At 35.8% G+C, this 22,850-nt stretch overlaps 1 protein-coding gene across 1 annotated transcript in view; it reads right to left on the bottom strand.

The window, feature by feature from the left end:
• Window positions 1-21,490, bottom strand: part of ZNF782 (zinc finger protein 782) — a 44,818-nt gene extending 23,328 nt beyond the window's left edge. The window contains exons 1-3 of the mRNA XM_059143138.1: window positions 21,387-21,490; window positions 19,800-19,855; window positions 15,575-15,701 (exon numbers count right to left, since the gene is read on the bottom strand). Coding sequence (XP_058999121.1) covers window positions 15,575-15,701; window positions 19,800-19,855; window positions 21,387-21,399 — 196 coding nt within the window. The 5' untranslated portion in view covers window positions 21,400-21,490. The remainder of the gene's footprint in view (window positions 1-15,574; window positions 15,702-19,799; window positions 19,856-21,386) is intronic.
• Window positions 21,491-22,850: the final 1,360 nt, after the last annotated feature.

The raw sequence follows: 22,850 nt of genomic DNA, 5'->3' as shown, positions 1-22,850 counted from the left end.
TTGGAAGTGTTCCCCTCCTTCCTTCTGTTAATTTTTTTTTTTTTTACTATTGAATTTTGTAAGTTTATAATGAGTTCTTTGTCAAAAATATGATTTTCACACTTATCAGTGACTTGTCTTCTCATCCTCTGTATAAGGTTTTTCCAAGGTCTAAATTTTTAATTTTGATGAAGTTCAATTTTTATCAGTGTTTTTGATTCACCAAGTTTTTGGTCCAAAAATTTCTCCAAATTTTAAAAATTATGTCATTTTACATTTACATTTAAATTTGCAGTACATTTTGAGTTAAATTCTGTATAGTTATGTCTACATTGATATATATATATATATATATATTTATATATATATATATATATATATTTTTTTTTTTAATTTTTGCCTGTGGATATCCATTGGCTCTGTACCATTATTTTTCTCCCATTGAACTGTCTTTTCCTTTCTCAAAAACCAGTTAGCTGTATTTTTAGGGGTCAATTTCTGTGTTCTTTAACTCAGACAGTAATGCTTCCCACATTATATTTTTTGTTCAACATTGTTTTATCTGTTCCGGTTACTTTGGCTTCACATATAAATTTGGAATAATGCTGTTGTGTTTTTTTAAATCTTGCTTGGCTTAACATTTACATTTACTGTATCAGTTACCTATTCTGAAGGGTTAATATCTTTAGTATGTTGCAATCCCTAAACAAACTATATACACTGATTTAGAACTTTGATTTTTTTCATCAGGGTTATATAGTTTTCAGCATAAAAGCCCTGTACAAGTGTTGCTTAATTTATACTTTAGTATTTCATTATTTTGAGTGGTGGTAAATGGCATTATATTTTACTTTGTTTTCTTATTATCAGTTGCTGGCTTATAAAATATTTTTATATGTTCTTTTATGCTGGGACCTTGGTAAACTTTCTTGGTAGTGGTGAGAAAAGACATATTTGCCTTTTTCCAATCTTAGAAAGCATCCAGTCTTTCACCAGATGATATTACTCAGCAGGAGGTCTTTTACAGACATTTTTCATCAGCTTGAGGAAGCTCTCCTCTACTTCTAGTATTCAGAGAGTATTTCTTATGAATGGATGTTCAATTTTGTCAAAAAATATTTTTTGTATCTACTGCCATAATTCTGCAGTTTTTCTTATTTACCCACTAATGTGGTAGACCACACTGACTGATTTTTGAACACTGAATCAGTCTTCCAAACTTGGAATAACCCTTACTTGGTCATGTCACATAATCCTTTTTATTTATTGCTAAATTCCATTTGCTAATATTTTAAAAGTAGTTTTACATCTCTTTCATGAGAGAAATTGGTCTATAGTTTTGTACTATCTTTGTCTTAGTATCCACATCAGAATAATGCTGACCTTGTAAAATTAATTTGAAATTGTTCTATTTCTATTTTCTGGAACAGATTGTGTGGAAATTGTGTTTATTTTTCTTTGAACGTTTGGAATAATTCTTTATTAAAAATATCTGGTCCTTTTCTTTCTTTTGTATTTAAGTTACAAAATCAGTTTCCTTAATGGTTATAGGACTATTTAAATTATCATTGTTGGGTTCATTGTGGTATTTTTGCTTTCCTACTAATTATTCCATTTTATCTAAAACTTGTCAGATTTATGTGTATAGAGTTCTCTACAATATTCTCTTATTATAATTTTGGAGTCTGTCGGTGTTGTGTTTTTTATATCCTTATTTTATTTGTCATATTGACCATTTGTGTTCTTTTATCTCATTCACTGTTATTAGAAGTTTGTTTTATTATTCTTTTCATCATCTTCTATCACTGGTTTTTCTTTATTGTTTTTCTGTTTCCAATTTCATTGATTTCCACTGAGTTTTTCTTCTGCTGAAGTTGGGTTTACCATGCTCTTTTATACTTTCTTAATGTGAAATTATATACACTACTGATTTGAGACATTTTCTCTTTTCTAATGTAAACATTTAATGCTATAAATTTCTCTTAGCACTCCTTTAGCTTGTAAAAATTGTGTATCAAGTCACTAAAACAAATCCTTAATTTATATCTTTTAGTGTATCTCTTTCTTTTATAGGTTACAGTATGTGATCTTGAAGAAATAGAATTAAAATATAACTATTTACTTAATACTCCCTATTCGGGGACACCTGTGCAATTCTCCAACTATTTAATAGCACAGCCTTTTCCTAGGATAGTCTGAACACTCAGTCAAGTACTTGACTAAGTACTAGAAAAATAATTATGAACAAAATACAGAATGTTTCCTTTCAGGAAGCTCAGCATTCTTGGGCAAATTACAAATAAATTACATAAACAAATGTAATTCTGCAAATTTGGTAAGCACAAGGAATCAAAAACATACAATACAATATTTCTAACAGCAATACTTGACTTGAGGGAGCTCAATAAATTTTCCATAAAAAAATGTGTGCTATTTGTTGAAGTTGGGTGGGGAGGGGTTCACTGATTATTTACTATTTTCATTAAAGTTTTCAAACTCAAAGAAAAAGAAATGTTAAGATAAAACGAGGCTTGAGAAAATCTTTAAGGGAAGTGCAGGAGTAACTAAAATAAAGAAATAGAAGCACTCCAAACAGGGATAAAAGCAAGTACCAAGATCCTTGTAAGAAAAGAAGACAGTGAGCACCAGGTCCTAAAAACAGATCAATAAGGTTGCAACAAAGAAAACAAGAGGGCACATAGTACAAGATGTGGAAGAGAATCAAGAGAATATATTTTCTTGGAGCCATATTCTGAAACTTTTAAGCAATCAATAGCCAGTGAATGTTCTTAGTAAAATAGTAATACAATCACATTTATTTTTAAGAAATATAAATTTGGGGCACTAAAATATTTCAGATACATTAGCTTTTCCCCAACAATCTCATGTCTAGGAATTTATCTTAAATCTATTCCTGCACAGTTAGAAAATAATATATGTACAAGGTTATTCATTATAGCACTGCTGGTAATAACAGTAAAATAAAAAAACCCAAATGTTCATCATTGACTAGTTAATAAACTTGGGTTGCATCCACCCACAAGTGAAGACCATGTATTCAAAATATAGATAAGAGCTTACACACAGGGTGCCTGGGTGGCTCAGTGGGTTAAGCCGCTACCTTCGGCTCAGGCATGATCTCAGGGTCCTGGGATTGAGCCCGCATCGGGCTCTCTGCTCAGCAGGGAGCTTGCTTCCTCCTCTCTCTCTCTATGCCTGCCTCTCTGCCTACTTGTGATCTCTCTCTGTCAAATAAATAAATAAAATCTTAAAAAAAAAATGAAGAGTTTACACACAAATAATGAGTAATCAGTATAAAGTCAAAAATAAAGAAGCAGAATAGTATGTGGGAGAAAGAAAGGGAGATAGGAATTATGTAATTACTTATATTTGCAAAAAGGAAACACTGGAAGAAAAATCAGAAAGCAATAAAAGTAGGACAGGAGGGAAATGAACAGAGGGACAAGAATGGAAATGAGAAAACTCTGAACATACCTTTTAACAGAGTTTGGGTTTTTGAACTACATAAATATTTCCCATACCTAAAAAATCACACTAAATTTAAAGTCAATTCTTAAGTGTGAAAATTTCAGAGGCTGATGGTTCCAGATACAATTAGTTAGACATCACTCTGTACCTCTTCTTAAATCCATGTGAAATCCTAGATATAATATATAAGGTAAACATATGAAGACTTTGGACAGTATAACAGAGGAAAGAGATTGGCTAGTGATCTCAGAACCTAACTCTGTATAAAATATGTGCACTATATGTTAAGTGGTATGGTTATGGTGTTGTAGAATGGACACAAGATTACTTTTAAAAATGTATAATGTCAATAACAAGCAACCACTATAAAGATTTTAAAAAGAAGTATAAATGATACATCAAGAGGAAGAATAAAATGGATTCATATAAAATGTTCTTGGAAGCAAAGAAGGCAAAAAGGAAAAAGGAATTGGTGGGGAAACCAATGAACAAATTCAGTGACTAGAAAAGTTACAGAAAATTTAATCCAACTACATCCATTAGTCACCACAAATGTGAATGGTCTAAAAATCCCCCCACCCCCCCAAAAAAAGAGGCTGTCAGGTTAAATAAAAAAGGTAGAAGGGAACTCTATGCTGGGACTATAAGAAACACACTTAATATGCAAAGACTCAGATAGATTAAAAAGTAAAAGATAAAGAAAAATATATCATGCTAACACTTACAAAGAAAAAAAATTGAACTGTATTAACTTCAGAGAAAGAACACTTCAAAACATAGAAGATTACCAAACATCACACATATTACCAGGGCATTACCTACTGATAAGGGGTTGATAAGGGGTTGACTCTTTAAGAAGACATAACAGTTCTAGGTATTTATGTACCTAAAAACAGAGCTTGAAAATATATGAGGCAAAAACTGATAAAACAGAAAAGAAATAAAACAAAACTCACTGTTAGATTTGGAGCGTTAAGCTCTACTCTGTTAACACTGATAGATTAGGAAGGCAGATTCCTAAGGATATAGATGCCTTGAACATCACTAGCGACCAACTTGGACCTATTCACATATATTAAGGCTATTCTAACAACAGAAGAATACACATTTGCCTGAAGTATACATGAAACATTCACCAAAAGAGAACCCATTCTAGGTCACATACCATATTTTAACAAATTTAAATGTGTACAAATTAAAACAATATGTTTTCCCATTAACCCAGAAGTAGATAGGAAATCAAGTACAGTCAGACAGCAGGAATATTCCTAAATATTTGGAAATTAACCAGCATATTTCTAAATAATGCACTAAAATAAGTCACAAGAGAAATTCTGAAAATATCTTTAAATGAAAATAAATTTGTATAATGCAGTTAAGCAGTACTCAGAGAAGAGTTTATAGCATTAAGTGCACCTAATAGAAAGAAGAAAGAAATTACTAATCTAAGATTTCTTTCTTTCTTTCTTCTTCTTCTCCTTCTTCTCCTCCTCCTTCTTCTTCTTCTTTTATTTTGGGTCAGGCTTCCTTTTTTCTTTCATTTTTTTCCCTTTCCCTTTTTCAGTCAGGCTTATAGTTTTTCTTATTGTCTGCCTGGGGTTTCTTGTCGGTGTTATTATTCTATTTCCTTTTCTCTTTTTTAGGATCAGACTTTTTTTCAACAAACAAATCAAAACACACCTAGATCAACGTCCAAACACTTCCCACTGCAAACAGGTTAGGTGGAACTCTGCAGGGGATGGACCAGTGGGAAAGAACAGCTAAAACACAACAGCACAGTGCACACAGCACACCTCCTGAGCTGCTAGGCCCTACACGCTGTATGATCTCTTCCTAATATAGCATTACTCTGAGGTGCAGGAAACATAATAAGCTTTCATAACATGCAAAAGATAGAAACTTAGCCAAAATGACAAGATGGAGGAATTCTCCCCAAAAGAAAGGTCAAGAAGACATCACAGCAAGGAACCTGCTTAAAGCAGATATAAGCAAGATATCTGAGCAAGTATTTAGATCAAGAGTCATAAGACTACTAGCTGGATTTGAAAAAAGCACAGAGGACACCAGAGGAAACCCTTACTGCAGAGATAAGACCAAAAAACTAGCCAAGCAGAATTAAAAGATGCTGTAACTGAGATGCAAAACAGATTGGATAAAATCACTACCAGGACTGAAGTAGCAGAGGAGGAAACAGGTGATAAAGAAGATAAAATTATGGAAATAATGAAGCTGAAGAGGGAAAGAAAACTACTAGATCATGAATGTAGACAAAACTCAGAGATTCCATAAAGCAAAATAGTATCTGTATCATAGGAGTTCCAGAGGAAGAATAGCAGGGAGGAAGGGGTGGATGGTTTATTTGAACAAATTACAGCTGAGAAATTCCTTCGTCTGGGGAAGGAAAGAGGCATTCAAGTCGAAGAGGCACAGGGAACTCCCCTCCAAATCAACAAAAACAGGTCAACACCATGACATAACATAGTGAAATTTGCAAAATACAAGGATAAAGAGAGAATTCTGAAAGAAGCTCAGGAAAAAAGGTCCTTAACCTACAAGAGCAGACACAAAGGCTGGCATCAGACCAATCCACAGAGACCTGGCAGGACAGAAAGTAGTGGCATGATTTATTCAACATGTTAAATGGGAACAATATGCAGCCAAGAATACTTTATCCAGTAAGACTGTCATTTAGAATAGAAGGAGAGATAAAGTTTCCAGGACAAACAAAAACTAAAGGAGTTCATCAACACTAAACCAGTCCTGCAAGAAATATTAAAGGGAACCTTTGAGCAGAAAGAGAGATCAAAAGTAAAAAATACTAGAAAGGAACAGAAATAATCTATAGGAAGTGACTTCACAGGTAATATAATGGCATTATACTCGTATCTTTCAATAATTACTCTGAATGTAAACTGGACTAAATGCTCTAATCAAAAGAAAAAGGGTATCAGAATGGATTAAAAAAACAAAACAAAAACCAAAAAACCCAAGAGACTCATTTTGGATGCAAGGACATCTGCAGATTGAAAGTGAGCAGGTGGAGAATCATTTATTATGCTAATGGACATGAAAACAATGCTAGAGTAGCCATCCTTTTATCAGACAAACTAAATTTTTTTTTTTTTTTTTTTTTTTTTTTTTTTAAAGATTTTATTTATTTATTTGACAGAGAGAGATCACAAGTAGGCAGAGAGGCAGGCAGAGAGAGAGGAGGAAGCAGGCTCCCTGCCGAGCAGAGAGCCCGATGTGGGACTCGATCCCAGGACCTGAGATCATGACCTGAGCCGAAGGCAGCGGCTTAACCCACTGAGCCACCCAGGCGCCCTCAGACAAACTAAATTTTAAATCAAAGACTGTAATAATGGATGAAGAAAGATGCTCTATGATAATAAAAGGGTCTATCAAACAAGAAGATCTAACAATTATAAATATTTATGTCCCCAACATGGGAGCAGTCAAACATATAAATCAGTTAATAACAAACTTAAAGAAGCTCATTGAGAATAATGCAATAATACTAACATATTAATGCAATAATACTAGTATGTTAAGTTAATAATACTTAATACTCCACTCATAGCCAGGGACAGATCGTCTAAGCAGAAGATCAGTAAGGAAACAAAGACTCTGAATGATACACCAGACCAGATGGACTTAACAGATATATTCAGAGCATTTCCTCCTAAAGCAACAGAATACACATTCTTTTACAGTATACATGGAACATTCTCCAAAATAGATCACATACTGGGTCACAAATCAGGATTCAACCAGTACAAAAAGGTTGAGAGCATACCACACATATTTTTGGACCACAATGTTATGAAACTTGAGGTCAATCACAGGAAAAAACTTGGAAGGGGCATAAATACATGGAGATTAAAGAACATTCTACTAAAGAATGAATGGGTCAACCAGGAAATTAAAGGAGAATTTTTTTTTAATTTTTTCAATTTATTTATTTTCAGAAAAACAGTATTCATTATTTTTTCACCACAACCAGTGCTCCATGCAATCCGTGCCCTCTATAATACCCATCACCTGGTACTCCAACCTCCCACAGCCCCGCCACTTCAAAGGAGAATTTTAAAAATACATGGAAGGAAATGAAAATGAAAATACACAGTCTAAATCCATTGGGATGCAGCAAAAGGCAGTCTGAAGAGGGAAGTACATAGCAATACAGGCCTTCATCAAGAACCAAGAAAAGTCTCAAATACATGACCTAACCTTACATCCAAAGGTGCTGGAAAAATAAGAGGAAATAAAGCTAAAATCCAGAACAAGAAGGGAAATAATAAAGATTAGAGCAGAAATCAATAATAACAGAAATAAAGAAAAAAACAGTAGAACAGATCAATGAAACAAGGAGTTGGTTCTTTGTAAGAATTAACAAAAATTTACAAACTCTTAGCTAGACTTACCAAAAGAAAAGAGAGAGGATCCAAACAGATAAAATCATAAATTAAAGAGGAGAGATAAAATAAATAAATAAATAAATAAATAGGGGCGCCTGGGTGGCTCAGTGGGTTAAGCCTCTGCCTTCGGCTCAGGTCATGGTCTCAGGGTCCTGGGATCGAGCCCCACATTGCGTTCTCTACTCAGCAGGGAGCCTGCTTCCTCCTTTCTCTCTCTCTCTGTCTGCCTCTCTGCCTACTTGTCATCTCTCTCTGTCAAATAAATAAATAAAAAAATAAATAAATAAATAAAGAGGAGAGATCGCAACAAACACCAAAGAAATATTATAAGAGAGTATTATGAGTAACAATATGCCAACAAATTAGGTAACCTGGAAGAAATGGATACATTCCTAGAAATGTATAAACTAACAAAACTGAAATAGGAAGAAACAGAAAACCTAAACAGACACATAACCAGCAAGGAAATTGAAGTAGTAATCAAAAATCTCCCAATAAACAATAAGTGTCCAGTGCTAGACGGCTACCCAGGGAAATTCTATCAAACACTTAAAAAAGAATTAATACCTATTCTTCTGAAACTTTTCCAAAAAATAGAAATGGAAGGAAAAGGTCCAAATTCCCTTTATGAGGACAGTATTAATTAAACTGATCCCCAAACCAGGCAGAGACCCACAAAAAAACAAGAATTACAGACTGATATCTCTGGTGAATGCAAAAATTCTCCACAAGATACTAGCTAATCAGATCTAACAGTATATTAAAAGGATTATTCACCAGCACCAAGTAGGATTTATTCCTGGGCTATAAGAGTGGCTCAACATCTGCAAATCAATCAACATGATACACCAAATTAATGAAAGAAAGGATAAGAACCAAATGATCCTCTCAACAGATGCAGAAAAAGCCATTTGACAAAAAACTGCATCCTTTCTTGATAAAAACTCTCAGCAAAGCAGGGATAGAAGGAACATATGTCAACATCATAAAGGCCATCATTCACGATGGTGAAAAAACTAAGAACTTTTCTCCTAAGGTCAGGAACATGGAAGGGATGTCCACTCTAGCCACTGTTGTTCAACATAATACTGGAAGTCCTAGCCTCAGCAAGACAACAAAAAGAAATAAAAGGCATCCAAATAGACAAAGAAGAAGTCAAATTTTCACCCTTCACAGATGACGTGACACTTTATGTAGAAAAGCCAAAAGACTTCACTAAAAAGTTGCTAGAACTAATAGAGGACTTCAACAAATTTGCAGGCTATAAAATCAATGTACATAAGTCTGTTGTATTCCTGTACATCAATAATGAAGCAGTAGAAAGAGAAATCAAGGAATTGATGCCACTTACAATTGCACCAAAAACCATAAGATACCTGGGAATAAACCTAACCAAAGACATAAAAATCTGTACTCTGAAAACTACAGAGCACTTATGATAGACATTGAGGAAGGCACAAATGGAAAAACATTCCATGCTCATGGATTAGAAGACCATATGTTGTTAAGATGTCTATGCTACCCAAAGCAATCTACACATTCAATGCAATCCCTAACAAAAGAACACAAGCATTTTTCATAGAGCTAGAACAAACAATTCTGAAATTTATATGGAACCAAAAAAGATCCTAGAAAGCCCAAACAATGTTGAAAAAGCAGAACAAAACAGGAGGCATCACAATTCCAAACTTCAATCTGTATTATAAAGCTATAATCATCAAGACAAGATGGTACTGACAGAAAAACAGACATATAGATCAATGGAACAGACCGGGGAACCCAGAACTGGACCCTCAACTCTATGGTCAATTAATCTCTGACAAAGCAAGAAGGAATATCCAATGGAAAAAAAAGTCTCTTCAACAAATGGTGTTGGAAAAACTGGACAACAACATGCTGAATGAAACTGGACAACTTTCTTAAACCATACACAAAAATAAATTCATAATGGATCAAAGACTTAAATGTGAGATAGGAATCCATCAAAATCCTAGAGGCAGCAACCTCTTTGACCTCAGCCCCAGATACTGCTTGCAAGACACATTTCCAAAGAAGAAGGGAAACAAAAGCAAGAGTGAACTATTGGGAGCTCATCAAGACAAAAAGCTTCTGCACAGCAAAGAAAACAGTTGACAAAACTGAAAGGCAACCCATGGAATGGGAGAATATATATGTAAATGTCTTGTGAGATAAAGGGCTAGTATCCAAAACCTATAAAGAACTTATCGAACTCAACACTCAAAACCCAAAATATCCCATCAAGAAATGGGCAGAAGACATGAACAGACATTTCTCTAGAGAAGACATATAAGTGGTAACAGACACATGAAAAAATGCTCACCATCACTCAGCATCAGGGAAATACAAATCAAGACCACAATGAGATACTTCCTCACACCAGTCAGAATGGCTAAAATTAACAATTTAGGACACAACAGATGTTTGAGGAAGTAGAGAAAAGGGACCCCTCTTACACTGTTGGTGGAAATGAAAACTGCTGCAGTCACTCTGGAAAACAGTATGCAGGTTCCTCAAAAAGTTAAAAATAGAGCTATCCTATCACCTAGCAATTTCATTACTAGGTGTTTATCATAATATCATGTTTATCATGATACAAAAATAGTGATTTGAAGGGGGCACATGCACCCCAATGTTTACAGCAGCAATGTTCACAGTAGCCAAAATATGGAAAGAGCCCAAATGGATAAAGAACTGATGAATGGATAAAGAAGATGTGGTATATATATACAGTGGAATGTTACTCGGTCATCAAAAAGAGAGAAATCTTGCCATCTGCAATGATGTGGATGGCACCAGAGTATATTTTGCTAAGTGAAATAAGTCCATCAGAAAAAGACAAATACCATATGATTTCACTCATATGTGGAATTTAAGAAACAAAGCATGAACATTAAGAGAAGGAATGGAAAAATAAAATAAGACAAAAACAGAGGAAGACAAACCATAAGAGACTCTTAACTCTAGGGAACAAACTGAGGGTGCTGGAGGGGAGGTGAACTGGGTGTTGGGGTAACTGGGTAATGGGCATTAAGGAGGGCACTTGATATAATGAGCACTCGTTGATGAATCACTAAATTAAACTAAACTAAAATAAACTAAGGTAAAGTAAAATAAAATAATATTTTTATAATAAAAATTAAAGGTTAGAGCAGAAATAAATGTCATGGAGAACAGAATAGAAAAATCAGGAAAACTAACAGTTGGTATTTTGAAAAAAGTAAACAAAATGAACAAACCCTTAGACTAGACTAAAAAAAGAGACAACTCAAGTAAAAAGAAAATGGAAAGAGGAGATATTATAAGAGATTCCTTTGAAATAAAAAGGATCACAAGGGACTAATATGAACAACTATGCAAACAAATTGATTAATGTAGAAGAAATGGATAAATTCCTACAAATATACAACCTATACTCCTGAATCAAAATAAAAGACAAAGCCTAAACAGACCTATGATAAATAAAACAGACTGAATTATTAATAAAAAATCTCCTGACAAAGAAAAGCTCAGGATCAGAAGGCTAAACTGCAGAATTCTGCCAAACATTTAAATACCGATCTTTCTTCAAGCCTTTCAAATAATGGAACAAAGAACATTTCCAAACTCATTTTATGAGGTCACCATTGCCTTGATTCTAAAATCAGAGGACTACGTCATAAGAAAACTATAAGCTAATATCCCTGATGAGCAAAGATTCAAAAATTTTTAGAAGACTAGCAAAGTGAATTTAACAGCACATTTAAAGGGATCATTATATCATGAATAAATAGGATTTATCCCTGGATGCAAGGCTGTTTACATGCAAATCAATCTGTGTGATACACCACATGAAGAAATGAGAGAAATAAAAACATGTGATCATATCAAAAGACTGAGAAAAATCATTTCACAAAGCTCAACATTCATTCATGATTAAAATTCTCCACAAAACAGATCTAGAAGTACATGTTCTCAATACAATAAAGGCATATATGAAAAGTCCACAGTAAAGATCATAATCAATGGGGAGAATACTGAAGGCTATAAGATCCAGTACAAGGATGTCCAGGATGTCCACGCTCACCAATTCTATTCAACATAGTATTGGAAATTCTACCCAGTGCAAGTAGACAAGAAAAAGAAATAAAATGCATCCAAACCTGAAGGGAAGAAGTAAAATTATCTGTTTGCAGATGACACTATTCTCTACGTAGAAAACCCTAGACAATAAAAAAAAATCTGTTAAAACTAATAAATTTGGTAAAGTTGGAGGATACAAAATCAACACGGTGTCTATATACTAACAATGAATAAAATTTAAAACCACTTAGGAATAAGCAACCAAGAAGATAAAAGACTAAAAAGTATACTAAATACTATAAAAAACTGACCAAAAAAAATTAAAGATACAGATGAATGGAAAAACATTCTATGTTCATGGATTGAAGAATTAATACTATTCAAAATGTCCATACTACCTAAAGTGATCTACACATTCAGTGCAATTCCTATCCAAATCCCAATGGTATTCTTTACAGAGAAAAAAAAAAAAGAAAAAAAGAAAAAATTGCTAAAATTCATGTAACCGCTAAAGGCCCTAGAGAGCCAAAGCAATCTTGAGAAAGAACAATGTTAGAGGCATCACACTTCTGGACTTCAAAATATATTACACAAAGCTATAGTATATATAACATTAGGGAAATGCACATGAAAACCAGTGAGGTATCACTTCACACATGTTAGAAAATGAGGTATCACTTCACACCTGTTAGAAAACGATGATTATCAAAAAGACAAAAGACAACACATATTGGATGTGGAGAAAACATAACCCTTGGACACTATTGGTGGGGATGTAAACTGGGGCAGACATTACAGAAAACAGTGTGGTGGTTCCTCAAAAAGCTAAAAATAGAACTACTCTGGGGTATCTGGCTGGCTCAGCTGGTACAGCTTGATCTTGCAGTTGTAATTTCAAGCCCTACACTAGGTGTACAGATTACTTAAAAAATAAAATCTTAAAAAAATTTTGAACTACCCTATAATTCAGGAATTCCATTTCTGGGTATATGTCCAAAGGAAATCAGGATCTCAAAGAGATATCTGCACTCCCATGTTCTTTGCCGCTTTATTCACAATAGCCAAGACACAATCTAACTGTTGATGGATAAATGATTAAAGATGTGTACACACGGGACGCCTGGGTGGCGCAGTTGGTTGGACGACTGCCTTCGGCTCAGGTCATGATCCTGGAGTCCCAGGATCAAGTCCCGCATCGGGCTCCCAGCTCCACGGGGAGTCTGCTTCTCTCTCTGACCTTCTCCTCACTCATGTTCTCTCTCACTGTCTCTCTCTCAAATAAATAAATATAATCTTTAAAAAAAAAAAAAAAAAAAAAAAAGATGTGTACACACACACACACACACAGGAACATTATACAGCCAAAAAAGGGGAAGGAAATCCTGACATTTGCCCCAACATGGATAAATCTTGAAGGCATTATGCTAAATGAAATAAACCAGACAGAGAAAGACAAATATGGATGTTGGTGGATCTAAAAGAGTCAAACTCATAGAGAGATAGTAGAATGGTGGTTGCCAGGGGCTGGGGAGATAGGGAATGGGGAGATGTTGGTGAATGGTTATAAAGTTCAGTTATGCAAGAGGAGTAAGTTATGAAGATCTATACATACAGCAATCTGAGGATAGTTAAAAATACTGTATTGTTTACTAGAAATTTGCCAAGATGGCAGATTTTAAGTGTTCTCACCGCCAAGAAAACAAAGATAACTAGGCCAGGTCATGGATATGTTATTTAGCTTGATTGTGGCAACTGACTCAGAATGTGTACATATATCAAAATATCAAGTTGTACAGCTAAAATATATATTTTTTGTCATTATATAGCAGTGAAGATGGAAAAAATGCATATAAGCCATAAACAGACACTTTCCTAAGGATACATAGATGGCATAGGAGTATTAGAAATATTTGACATCCTTAGCCATCAAGGAGATGCAAATTAAGACCATGTTGAGCTATACTATATACCCATTACAACCACTATTTAAAAAAATAGTTATCACACCAAATACTAGGAAAAATGGGGAGTAACTAGATTTCTCATATATTGCTGGTGGAAATGCAAAATGGTGCAGCCATTCTGAAAAATAGTTTGGCAGTTTTTAAAGAGCGAAATATACTTACCATATAACCCCAATCATACTCCTAGGCGTTTATTCCAGAGAATAATAATTTATGTTCACACAAAAACTTGAACATGAATGTTCACAGCAGCTTTATTTATAATAAAATGTCTTCTAACAGATGAATGGCTAAATAAATGTTATATTCATATAGTGAAATACTAATCTAGTACTAACTAATACTAACCTAGTATTCAGATGAAGAGTGGATTAGTAGTTGGTAGAGATTAGGGATAGTGTGGGAGAGGAGATGGGTATGATTATAAATAGGTAGCATGAGACAGTTCTATATCTTGATTGTTGTGGTGTTTACACAAATCTCCACATGAGATAAAATGGCATAGAGCTATTTATACACACTGTACCAATGCCTATTTACTAGCATTGCTATATTACAGTTATGTAAGATATAAGCACTAGGGGAAATTTTTGAAGAATAAAATTGTGCCAATTATCATCATTAAAAAGCTTCTTTGAAAGTTTGTATAAAATAGTAATAACTGGAAAACATTTTCTTCTTAAAAAGGTGAGACAAAGATAGAGCGAAAAAGTTTGTAAAACATGTATTAGACAGAAGTCTGAACTTCTGAGATGAAAAAGCCCAAAAACTAAACTAAAAAAATGGAACTGAAAATGTGATCCCTCCAATAAAGGAGATTATTATTGGTTAAAAAGCAAAAAAAAAAAAAAAAAAAAAAAAAAAGCAAGCACATAAAAAGAGGTTCCATATAGTTAATCATCAGGGAAATACAAATTAAAACACTGTAAGATATAACTAGATCTTAAGTAGAATGGTTAAAAATAGTAAGACTTACCAAACCAAATGTTGGTAACCAAAGAGCAATGAGAACCCTCAGACATTGCTCATGGGCATGAAAAACAGTAGAGCCAACTTGGAAACATTTGGCAGTTTCTTACAAAGTTACATATAAACTTAGTAGAAGACCCAGCTAACCCACTCCTACATATTTACACAAGGGAAATTAAAACATGTTGATACAAAGACTTGTATAAATGTTCATAGCAGCTTTATTCATAATAGCCCCAGACTGGAAGAAAGACCCTGGATCTATCAACTGAAAGGAAGACACACACATCCGTGAGGCTCAAAAGCATTTATGCTAAGTGAAAGAAGCCAGACAATAGAGAGTATATACTTTATGATTCTATTTATACAAAATCTGAGAAGAGGCAAAGTGCTTGCATTAGAAAGTGTGTTAAGTGAGATAAGAGAGTTAGGGATGGGCGCAGGGGACTCACTGCAAAGGGGTACAAGAATCTTTTAGGGGTGATGGAAACATTCCAAATTATGAGTTTGATGATAAAAATCTACTATATAATTTTTCAAAACTCACTGACTTAAACACTGAAAAGTCCCGAGTTTTATTTTCTGTTAAACACACCTCAACAAGAGTGACTGACATTTTAAAAAGAAAAAAGAAAACTAGAACATGCAGTCAAAAGGGTGGTAAGGTCTGCTCACCCACTGAGACGAGGTGGCTATAGTTCTCCAGCATCACATCTCTGTACAGGGTCCTCTGAGCAGAGTCCATCTGTCGCCACTCCTCCTGCGTAAACTCCACAGTCACATCCTTGAATGACACTGTTGCCTGCAACAGCACATTTCTGATCAATCTGAGGGCCAGAATCAGGCACATGGAAAAAAATTTTTGGAAACTAAGTCTTACTGTTTTTACTGTTTAGAGTTTAAAACAAAATGCTATAAAGGATGACTATCATGGCTCAACTCTGTCTTATATTTCAGGCATATACTCATGATAAGTTAAAAAAAATTCTCATGCTCTGATTTATTTATATTTATTTTTAATTTATATACATATATTGCCACTTAATATCATGAGAAAACTAGTGACTTATTTTTTAAGGTAAAATTATTATAAAGAGGATTCCTGTCTGCATTTCCCATACACCAACAGATTATGCTGAGCACCTGGTAGAGTCTACACATACCAGTCTGGAGATCTCTGCTGGGGTAATAGAGAACTAATGAAGAGAATACATGTGAGACTGGGGAAGTAATTACACACCACCAGATTCATATTTCAGGAGCAATGCTTTAGAATAGGATTTCTTTGTTTATGTACAATATGTATTTAGTGTGCAGAACTAATGAAGAGAATACATGTGAGACTGGGGAAGTATTTACACACCACCAGATTCATATTTCAGGAGCAAATATGAATTATAATATGCTTTAGAATAGGATTTCTTTGTTTATGTACAATATGTATTTAGGCAATACACTGGGTACTGTATATAAACGATGACTCTTAGAACACTGCATCAAAAACTAACAATGTAAACCATGAGAGACTGTGGACTCTGAGAAACAAACTGAGGATTTTGGAGGAGGAGGGATAGGAGGTTGGGTAAGCCTGGTGGTGGGAATTAAGGAGGGCACGTAATGCATGGAGCACGGCGTGTGATGTATAAACAATGAAACTTGGAACACTGAAAAAATAAAGTTTAAAAATCAATAAAACCAAACTAATGATGTATTTCATGGTGGCTAAAATAACAATTAAAAAAAAAAAACAGGATTTCTTCATCTTGGCACTACTGACACTGTGGACCAGATAATACTATTTTTGTGGAAGACTGTCCTGTGTATTTTAGTGTATTTATCAATATCTCTGTCTTCTACTGATTAGATGTCATCAACATCCCAGTTCTGACAATCAAAAATATCTCCAAACACTGCCAAACATCTCCTGGGGTGCAAATCACCTCCAGTTAGGAACCATTGCTCTATATGAAAGGTGGATAATGTCTTAAGCAGCAAAACAAAATAACTAATGTAAAGATGACTTACATTAAAGCAAAGATGAAGAATGGGAAATTAATCCTTACAGGAAACAAAAATCTGCTCATTATTTTCCTGTGCACCTATCTACAGAGATGCTGCACAAACAACTGGGTAAATATGGATGCCATTTGCAGAGACTGGAAGAATTAAGTAGAGTCAGAGATTGGGTCATTGTGAGACAGATGTTCTTCGTTTGCACTCAAAATACCTATTGAAAATATAGGGGGAATTATTTATTTCATTGTTGGTTGCATGATTTTGGGACAGAGGTCTAAAATGAAAATAAGGAATTAGGAGATAGCAGTCATTAAGATGGCTAACTGAAGTCATCGGAAAAAAGAGATGACTCAAAAAGGACAGAAAAACAGGAGCAAAAAAGACTAAGTAGAGAATTCGAGGAAATAGCAAAATTTAAGAGGCAGGTAGAAAAAGAAAAGCCGTGAAGGCTGAGAAAGAATTCTGAAATGTTAGAAAGAAAAACTGGAAATATTAGAGTAATGGAAATTAAAAGAAAAAAGAATTAAAAGCATGATTCATCTAGTTCAAGGGAATAGACTGAGCATACACATTTACCTCTCTGCCTTTAAAAACACAGGGAAATGCGAAGCAAGTATATAAAAGTATGACAAAAGAGGAATAGAGAGAAATGACCCAGCAGAAACCCCCCAAATTTGAACAAATTCTGGAAGATAGAGGGTAGGAAAGTATTAGATAAGCAAAACAGGATAATGTTGGCCACAACTTAATATAAACACAGACGTGGGCCCGAGCAGGGAAGTGATGAGAGCCTAAAAAGGCATCCAAACTTAAACTGAACAGGACCTAGAACCAAGTGTGTAATAGGAAGAATGATTAGCAGAGTAAATTTCCTATTTGAATACAAGTGACATCATTCAAATGCATGAGGAAAAGTCTGGACACTAAAATATCACAGGGTAACTAGTTGTCCGTCTGGGAAAAGACTACTATCTTGTACCACCGAGCAGGATAAATATCAAAATGTATTCAGGATCTACTGTAAAAAATAAAATAAAATTCCAGAAGGCTACACAGAACAATTATTTTACATTAGAGTGGGAAATGCCCAATTATGACTGAAAATCCAGGAACATTAATGAAAAAACTCCTAGATTTGACATAAAAGTCAACTGCCTTGGGGTATGTCGGTGGCTCAGTTGGTTGTATCTGCCTTTGGTTTAGCTCATGATCCCAGGACTCTGGGATTGAGCCCACAGCTGGTTCCCTGTTCAATGGGGAGCCTGCTTTTCCCTCTCCCTCTACCCCTCTACCCCTCACCCTTGTTCGTGTGCACTCTCTGAAAATCAAAATCTCAGCAAGTGTCTTTGAGACAGACAAGATTTTTAAAACTTTCTATAAAGAAGCGAAGGACCTAGACTATCCAAAACAATTTTAAAAAAGAAGAAAGTTGAAAGACTTATATTATCTGACTTCAAGAGTTACTGTAAAGAGACACTCATCAGGATAGTCTGGTATTAGCAAATGGATTACACTGATCATCAGAGGTGAACAGAGAATAGAAAGAGACCCTACATGCATTGTGGACTGGTTTCCCACAGAGATGCCAACACTATTCAATGGACGAAGTATATTTTTGTCAACAAATGGTGCTGACAGGTAGGTAGGCAAAGGTAGAGAGCACAAATAGGACCAGTATATGTCCCTCAATTCCCAATATTTAGAGTTCACTGTCTAAATAGAATATTTAGAATCTCAGACCCCGAAATTCCGGGTTTCAGACTGGGCCAAGTAGAACATATTTTGTCCTTTTCTGATTAGCAGCCTTTAGGCTAAAATAAAATTTAAAAGCTGATTGAAAAAAGGGATTACTGATATAATAGATAAAGACTTTGAAACTAATAGAATGCTATCAACAAGCTCATGAAAATACATTAAAAATGTAAATAAAATGAACAATTCTCTATGAAAATGTAGTATCAAAAATTGTATTAAGAAAAAACACAGGGGTGCTTGGGTGGCTCAGTCAGTTAAGCATCCAACTCCTGATTTCAGCTTTGGTTATGGCCTCGGTGTAATGGGATCGAGCCCTGTGTTGGGCTCTGTGCTGAGCAAGTACTCCTCTTGAGATTCTTTCTCTCCCTCTCTTTGTGCCCCTCCCCCAAGTTTTCTCTCTCTCTCAAATAAATAAATCTGAAAATAAAAGAAAAAAATACAAATGCCATATAGACTTATGCCTGATAAGTCAACACCAGAGAGTCTTTATGCTAAAGTCTTCTAAAGGTCTAAATCTGTATGTACAAATTTCACAAAAACCCTCATGTAGTACAACTTTCTCATCTAAATTGCTAGAAAAGAAAAGGAGCAGAAAAGTTCTCCATTTACTTTCATAAGACTATGACCATGATACCATAATTGGACAGAAAAACAAAAAACTATAGTCTAATCCAACTTGTGGATACAGAAACATAAACCCTGAATACAGTATTAGCAAAAGGCCCGAGGAAAATATGTAAGAAGCAACTTACCACACTTTTAGCAACTAAGCTCCATACAGGAATTTAAGTTAATATAGAAAATATGTTATACTGTTTACAGTACTCACAGATGAAAGGAAATAAGCTTTAGTTTTATTCCAATCCATACAGAAGAGACAATAGATAATTCAATGCATATTCATGACTAACATGAAATCTTAGCAACCTGGTACATGGATGGAACGTAACCCTACTCTAACAAAGGTTACCTACCAAAAGCTGAAAGAAAACATCACAGCTGATAGTCAAACAGCGTATATTTTGGTTCAAGACATATTTCTAGATCTCCTTTTTCATTTAATACATGGATCTGTCTAAACCTCAAAAATCCATTACAATACTAAGTAGGGAATAAATGAAAAGCTCACCTGAGGTGTGTTCATTTTCTGTGGATCTTGGGAGAGTGTAGAGAACTGTGGTTCAGCTAAGGGGACAGAAAGAAGATAGAGGTCACGAGATCTAGCCTGTTTTACACCGCCCCACATCTCAGCAACCCAGTTGGAGGATCATCCTCCCCATAGGCCTGGGACCCTCTGGACCTTGAAAAGGAATGAGAAAGATCATGTACCACTTGTCTTTGTGTGACTCTGAAATTACTGTGGGCTTAATTCTGCAATTTTTTACTGAGCGAACATAAAATTTGCTTGATTGATTTAATAATAATGCATGTTTCCTCGTGACTAACACAAAGCAACAGATTAGTTGAATCAGCGTACGCCAAAGGATGAGACAACATAATTGAGACCTAAGAACTCATTTTAGGGGCAAAACCAAGAGTCCTGGAATTCATTATAATATCAGACTTAAAGGACAGCCTGAAAATACTGAACAGGCGGGACGCCTGGGTGGCTCAGTTGGTTAAGCAGCTGCCTTCGGCTCAGGTCATGATCCCAGCGTCCTGGGATCGAGTCCCATATCGGGCTCCTTGCTCCGCAGGGAGCCTGCTTCTCCGTCTGACTCTGCCTTCCACTCTGTCTGCCTGTGCTCGCTCTCGCTCGCTCTCTCTGACAAATAAATAAAATCTTTAAAAAAAAAAAAAAAATACTGAACAGGCTAGGAACCTCTTTCTGACCGAAGGGACCTGAAGAAACACTAAAAATACCAGAATATATCTGACATATGATCAAAGTTCATCTACATTCACCTTCCCTTATATCCTTGGGGATTTGGGGACAGGCCACTTTGCTTAGTGCTATGAACGCTGCGATGCTGGTTTCAGGCAGGTGTGATATTTAGACAATGCTTAAGACTGGAAGTAAAGCACACCTGCCCTTGAATCCAAACTCCCTCACTGCTAGCTTGTGACCTGGGCACATCGTTTCACCAAGCTGAGCCTGGGTTGCTTTCTAATTTTTGTCCGTTTGTTTATTTTAAGTAGTTGTGAGGTTATGATAAACCGTCCAATGAAAACAACAGTATCTTCTAACTGTGAAAGCAGTTGTCATTTACGCAGTGCGTAGTGCCCGGTACTTGTCTAAATACTTTAAAAGTGATGACTTAGATCCAAGTTTCAAAACAACTCCCTAGAACAGTCGTATTAATACAATTTTGAGATGAGAAACCCGAATCTTACCCAGGTTCCTTCTATAGCCTCTGCTGGAAATTCACCCGGGCCTTTTTGACTCCCGTGCTCCGGCTCTCACCGTACTCAGGGTCACCATCAGCGTTACAGACGCACTTTGCCTCGCACCGACACTAAGTCGGGCTGCAGGCGTGCCCAACCACACTGTCCCTACACATCCAGGACAGTACGGAGCCCCTACTCAAGACTGGGCTCAGACCCACTTGCGCGACCGGAGCCGGAGGGCCGGGGATCTCCCCCTACATCCCCCAACACTCCCACCGGCCTAATGTTGGTAGAGGGCTGGTCGAGGCGTCTACCAGGGGTATCCCAAAGACTTCTTGCTCCTAGACACAAGGGCGCCCCTCCCATAGAGAGCTCCCTGCACTCTCACCGCATGCTCTCATCCTTTACTTTCCGAGTAGACCCGGGGGTTCTCTCAAAGCGCTTTCCTGCAGTCCAAGATTAGACGAATGAGGAGGCGGAGCTATGGCTGCCCTTGCGCAGAAGGAGCCCCGAATTCCCTTCCCAGAGTGCCATGCGGGGAAGCTAAGAAGTCAGGACTACATTTCCCATAGACCTCCGCGGCCACTGTTAAAGTCACTCTTTTTTGGCATTTCCTCTTTTTAGAAAATTAGAGACTGCTGTTCTTAAAATTCTCTAACTCAGGTTCTGTCAGAGCCCGAAGAGATTAAGGGTGAAATGTGAATTCTACCAAATGTAAAGGGTGCTCCTCTACTGAATCCATATTGAAATAACATTTCCCCCCTCAGGTTATTTGGAGGCAATGAAAAAACTTGAATATGGTTCGGATATTGAAAATATTAAAATTACGGTTACTTAGATGAAGTGTGAAAAAAAAAAACCCTCGAAGTTATGTAGGAAAAATGATTTTGTTAAAAAAAAAAAAAAGGCATGACGACGAGGTGTTTAGGATTGAAATGATAACTCTGTAAAATTATAATCTTTACAGTTTTTCAACCCGGGACTTCTACCTTGTCCCTTTACAGCCACCGGACCTGTGAGCTCTGACTTGGTGCCCTTGGAGCCCAGTGTGGAGCTTCTACTGGGGGTCAAGACAGATGCTGCAGGTGTAGATGTATGTAGGATGTATGATGAATTCTCTCTTTCAACAATTTTTTTGTTATCTCGGACTTCCATGTACATAACAAGTTTGCTGGTTTTTTGCTGACATAATTCTTTGTCATTCCTTAAGGAATTACAAATAAAAGCACAAAAATGTTGTTCAAACTATATTAAATCATTAATGATTGACTTTAACATAAAGATTAGTAATGGAGGGAAAGTAGTCACTACATATGTTCATTTAATAAACATTTATTGAAAACCTGTGGTGCAAGAGACATTATAGATGGTGGGATAGCAACCTCAGATAAAAGATTAAATTCCCTATCCTCATGGACTTTATGATCTAAGTTGTTTGGGGGACCTAATAGTCAATGTCCCCTTAAGAAACAGATGTCTGTTGTCGACAAACAGTAGGATCTTGAGGACAGTCTAATAAACAGGGCTCTAAAAACAAGGGTAGGGTTGGTAAATCATCCTGTAACTAGTGATGATAAGGAGGCATTATGGCCACAGGGCTCACAGTGAATATAGGTAATGTTACCAGAACCTGGAAGTAGAAAGGTTATCCTTATGAGAGCAGTGGTTTTAGGAAAGCATCATTATGGCCATTGATTACATGGCTCAGCATGAAGAACCAAAGGAATAAATACCCAAACATCACTTATACTCTTTCTGCTCATGGCCTATTTTCAGTTAAGCATTTATAAACCTCATTCAATACCTATTCTTGGAATTCCTTCCACATGTATCTCCTCTAGACTTTTTTGTC

This window comes from Mustela lutreola, chromosome 12 (assembly GCF_030435805.1).
Source record: "Mustela lutreola isolate mMusLut2 chromosome 12, mMusLut2.pri, whole genome shotgun sequence".
Lineage (NCBI taxonomy): Eukaryota > Metazoa > Chordata > Mammalia > Carnivora > Mustelidae > Mustela > Mustela lutreola.
The sequence above is the reverse complement of the archived record's forward strand: the minus strand, read 5'-3'. Positions and strand labels throughout refer to the sequence as shown.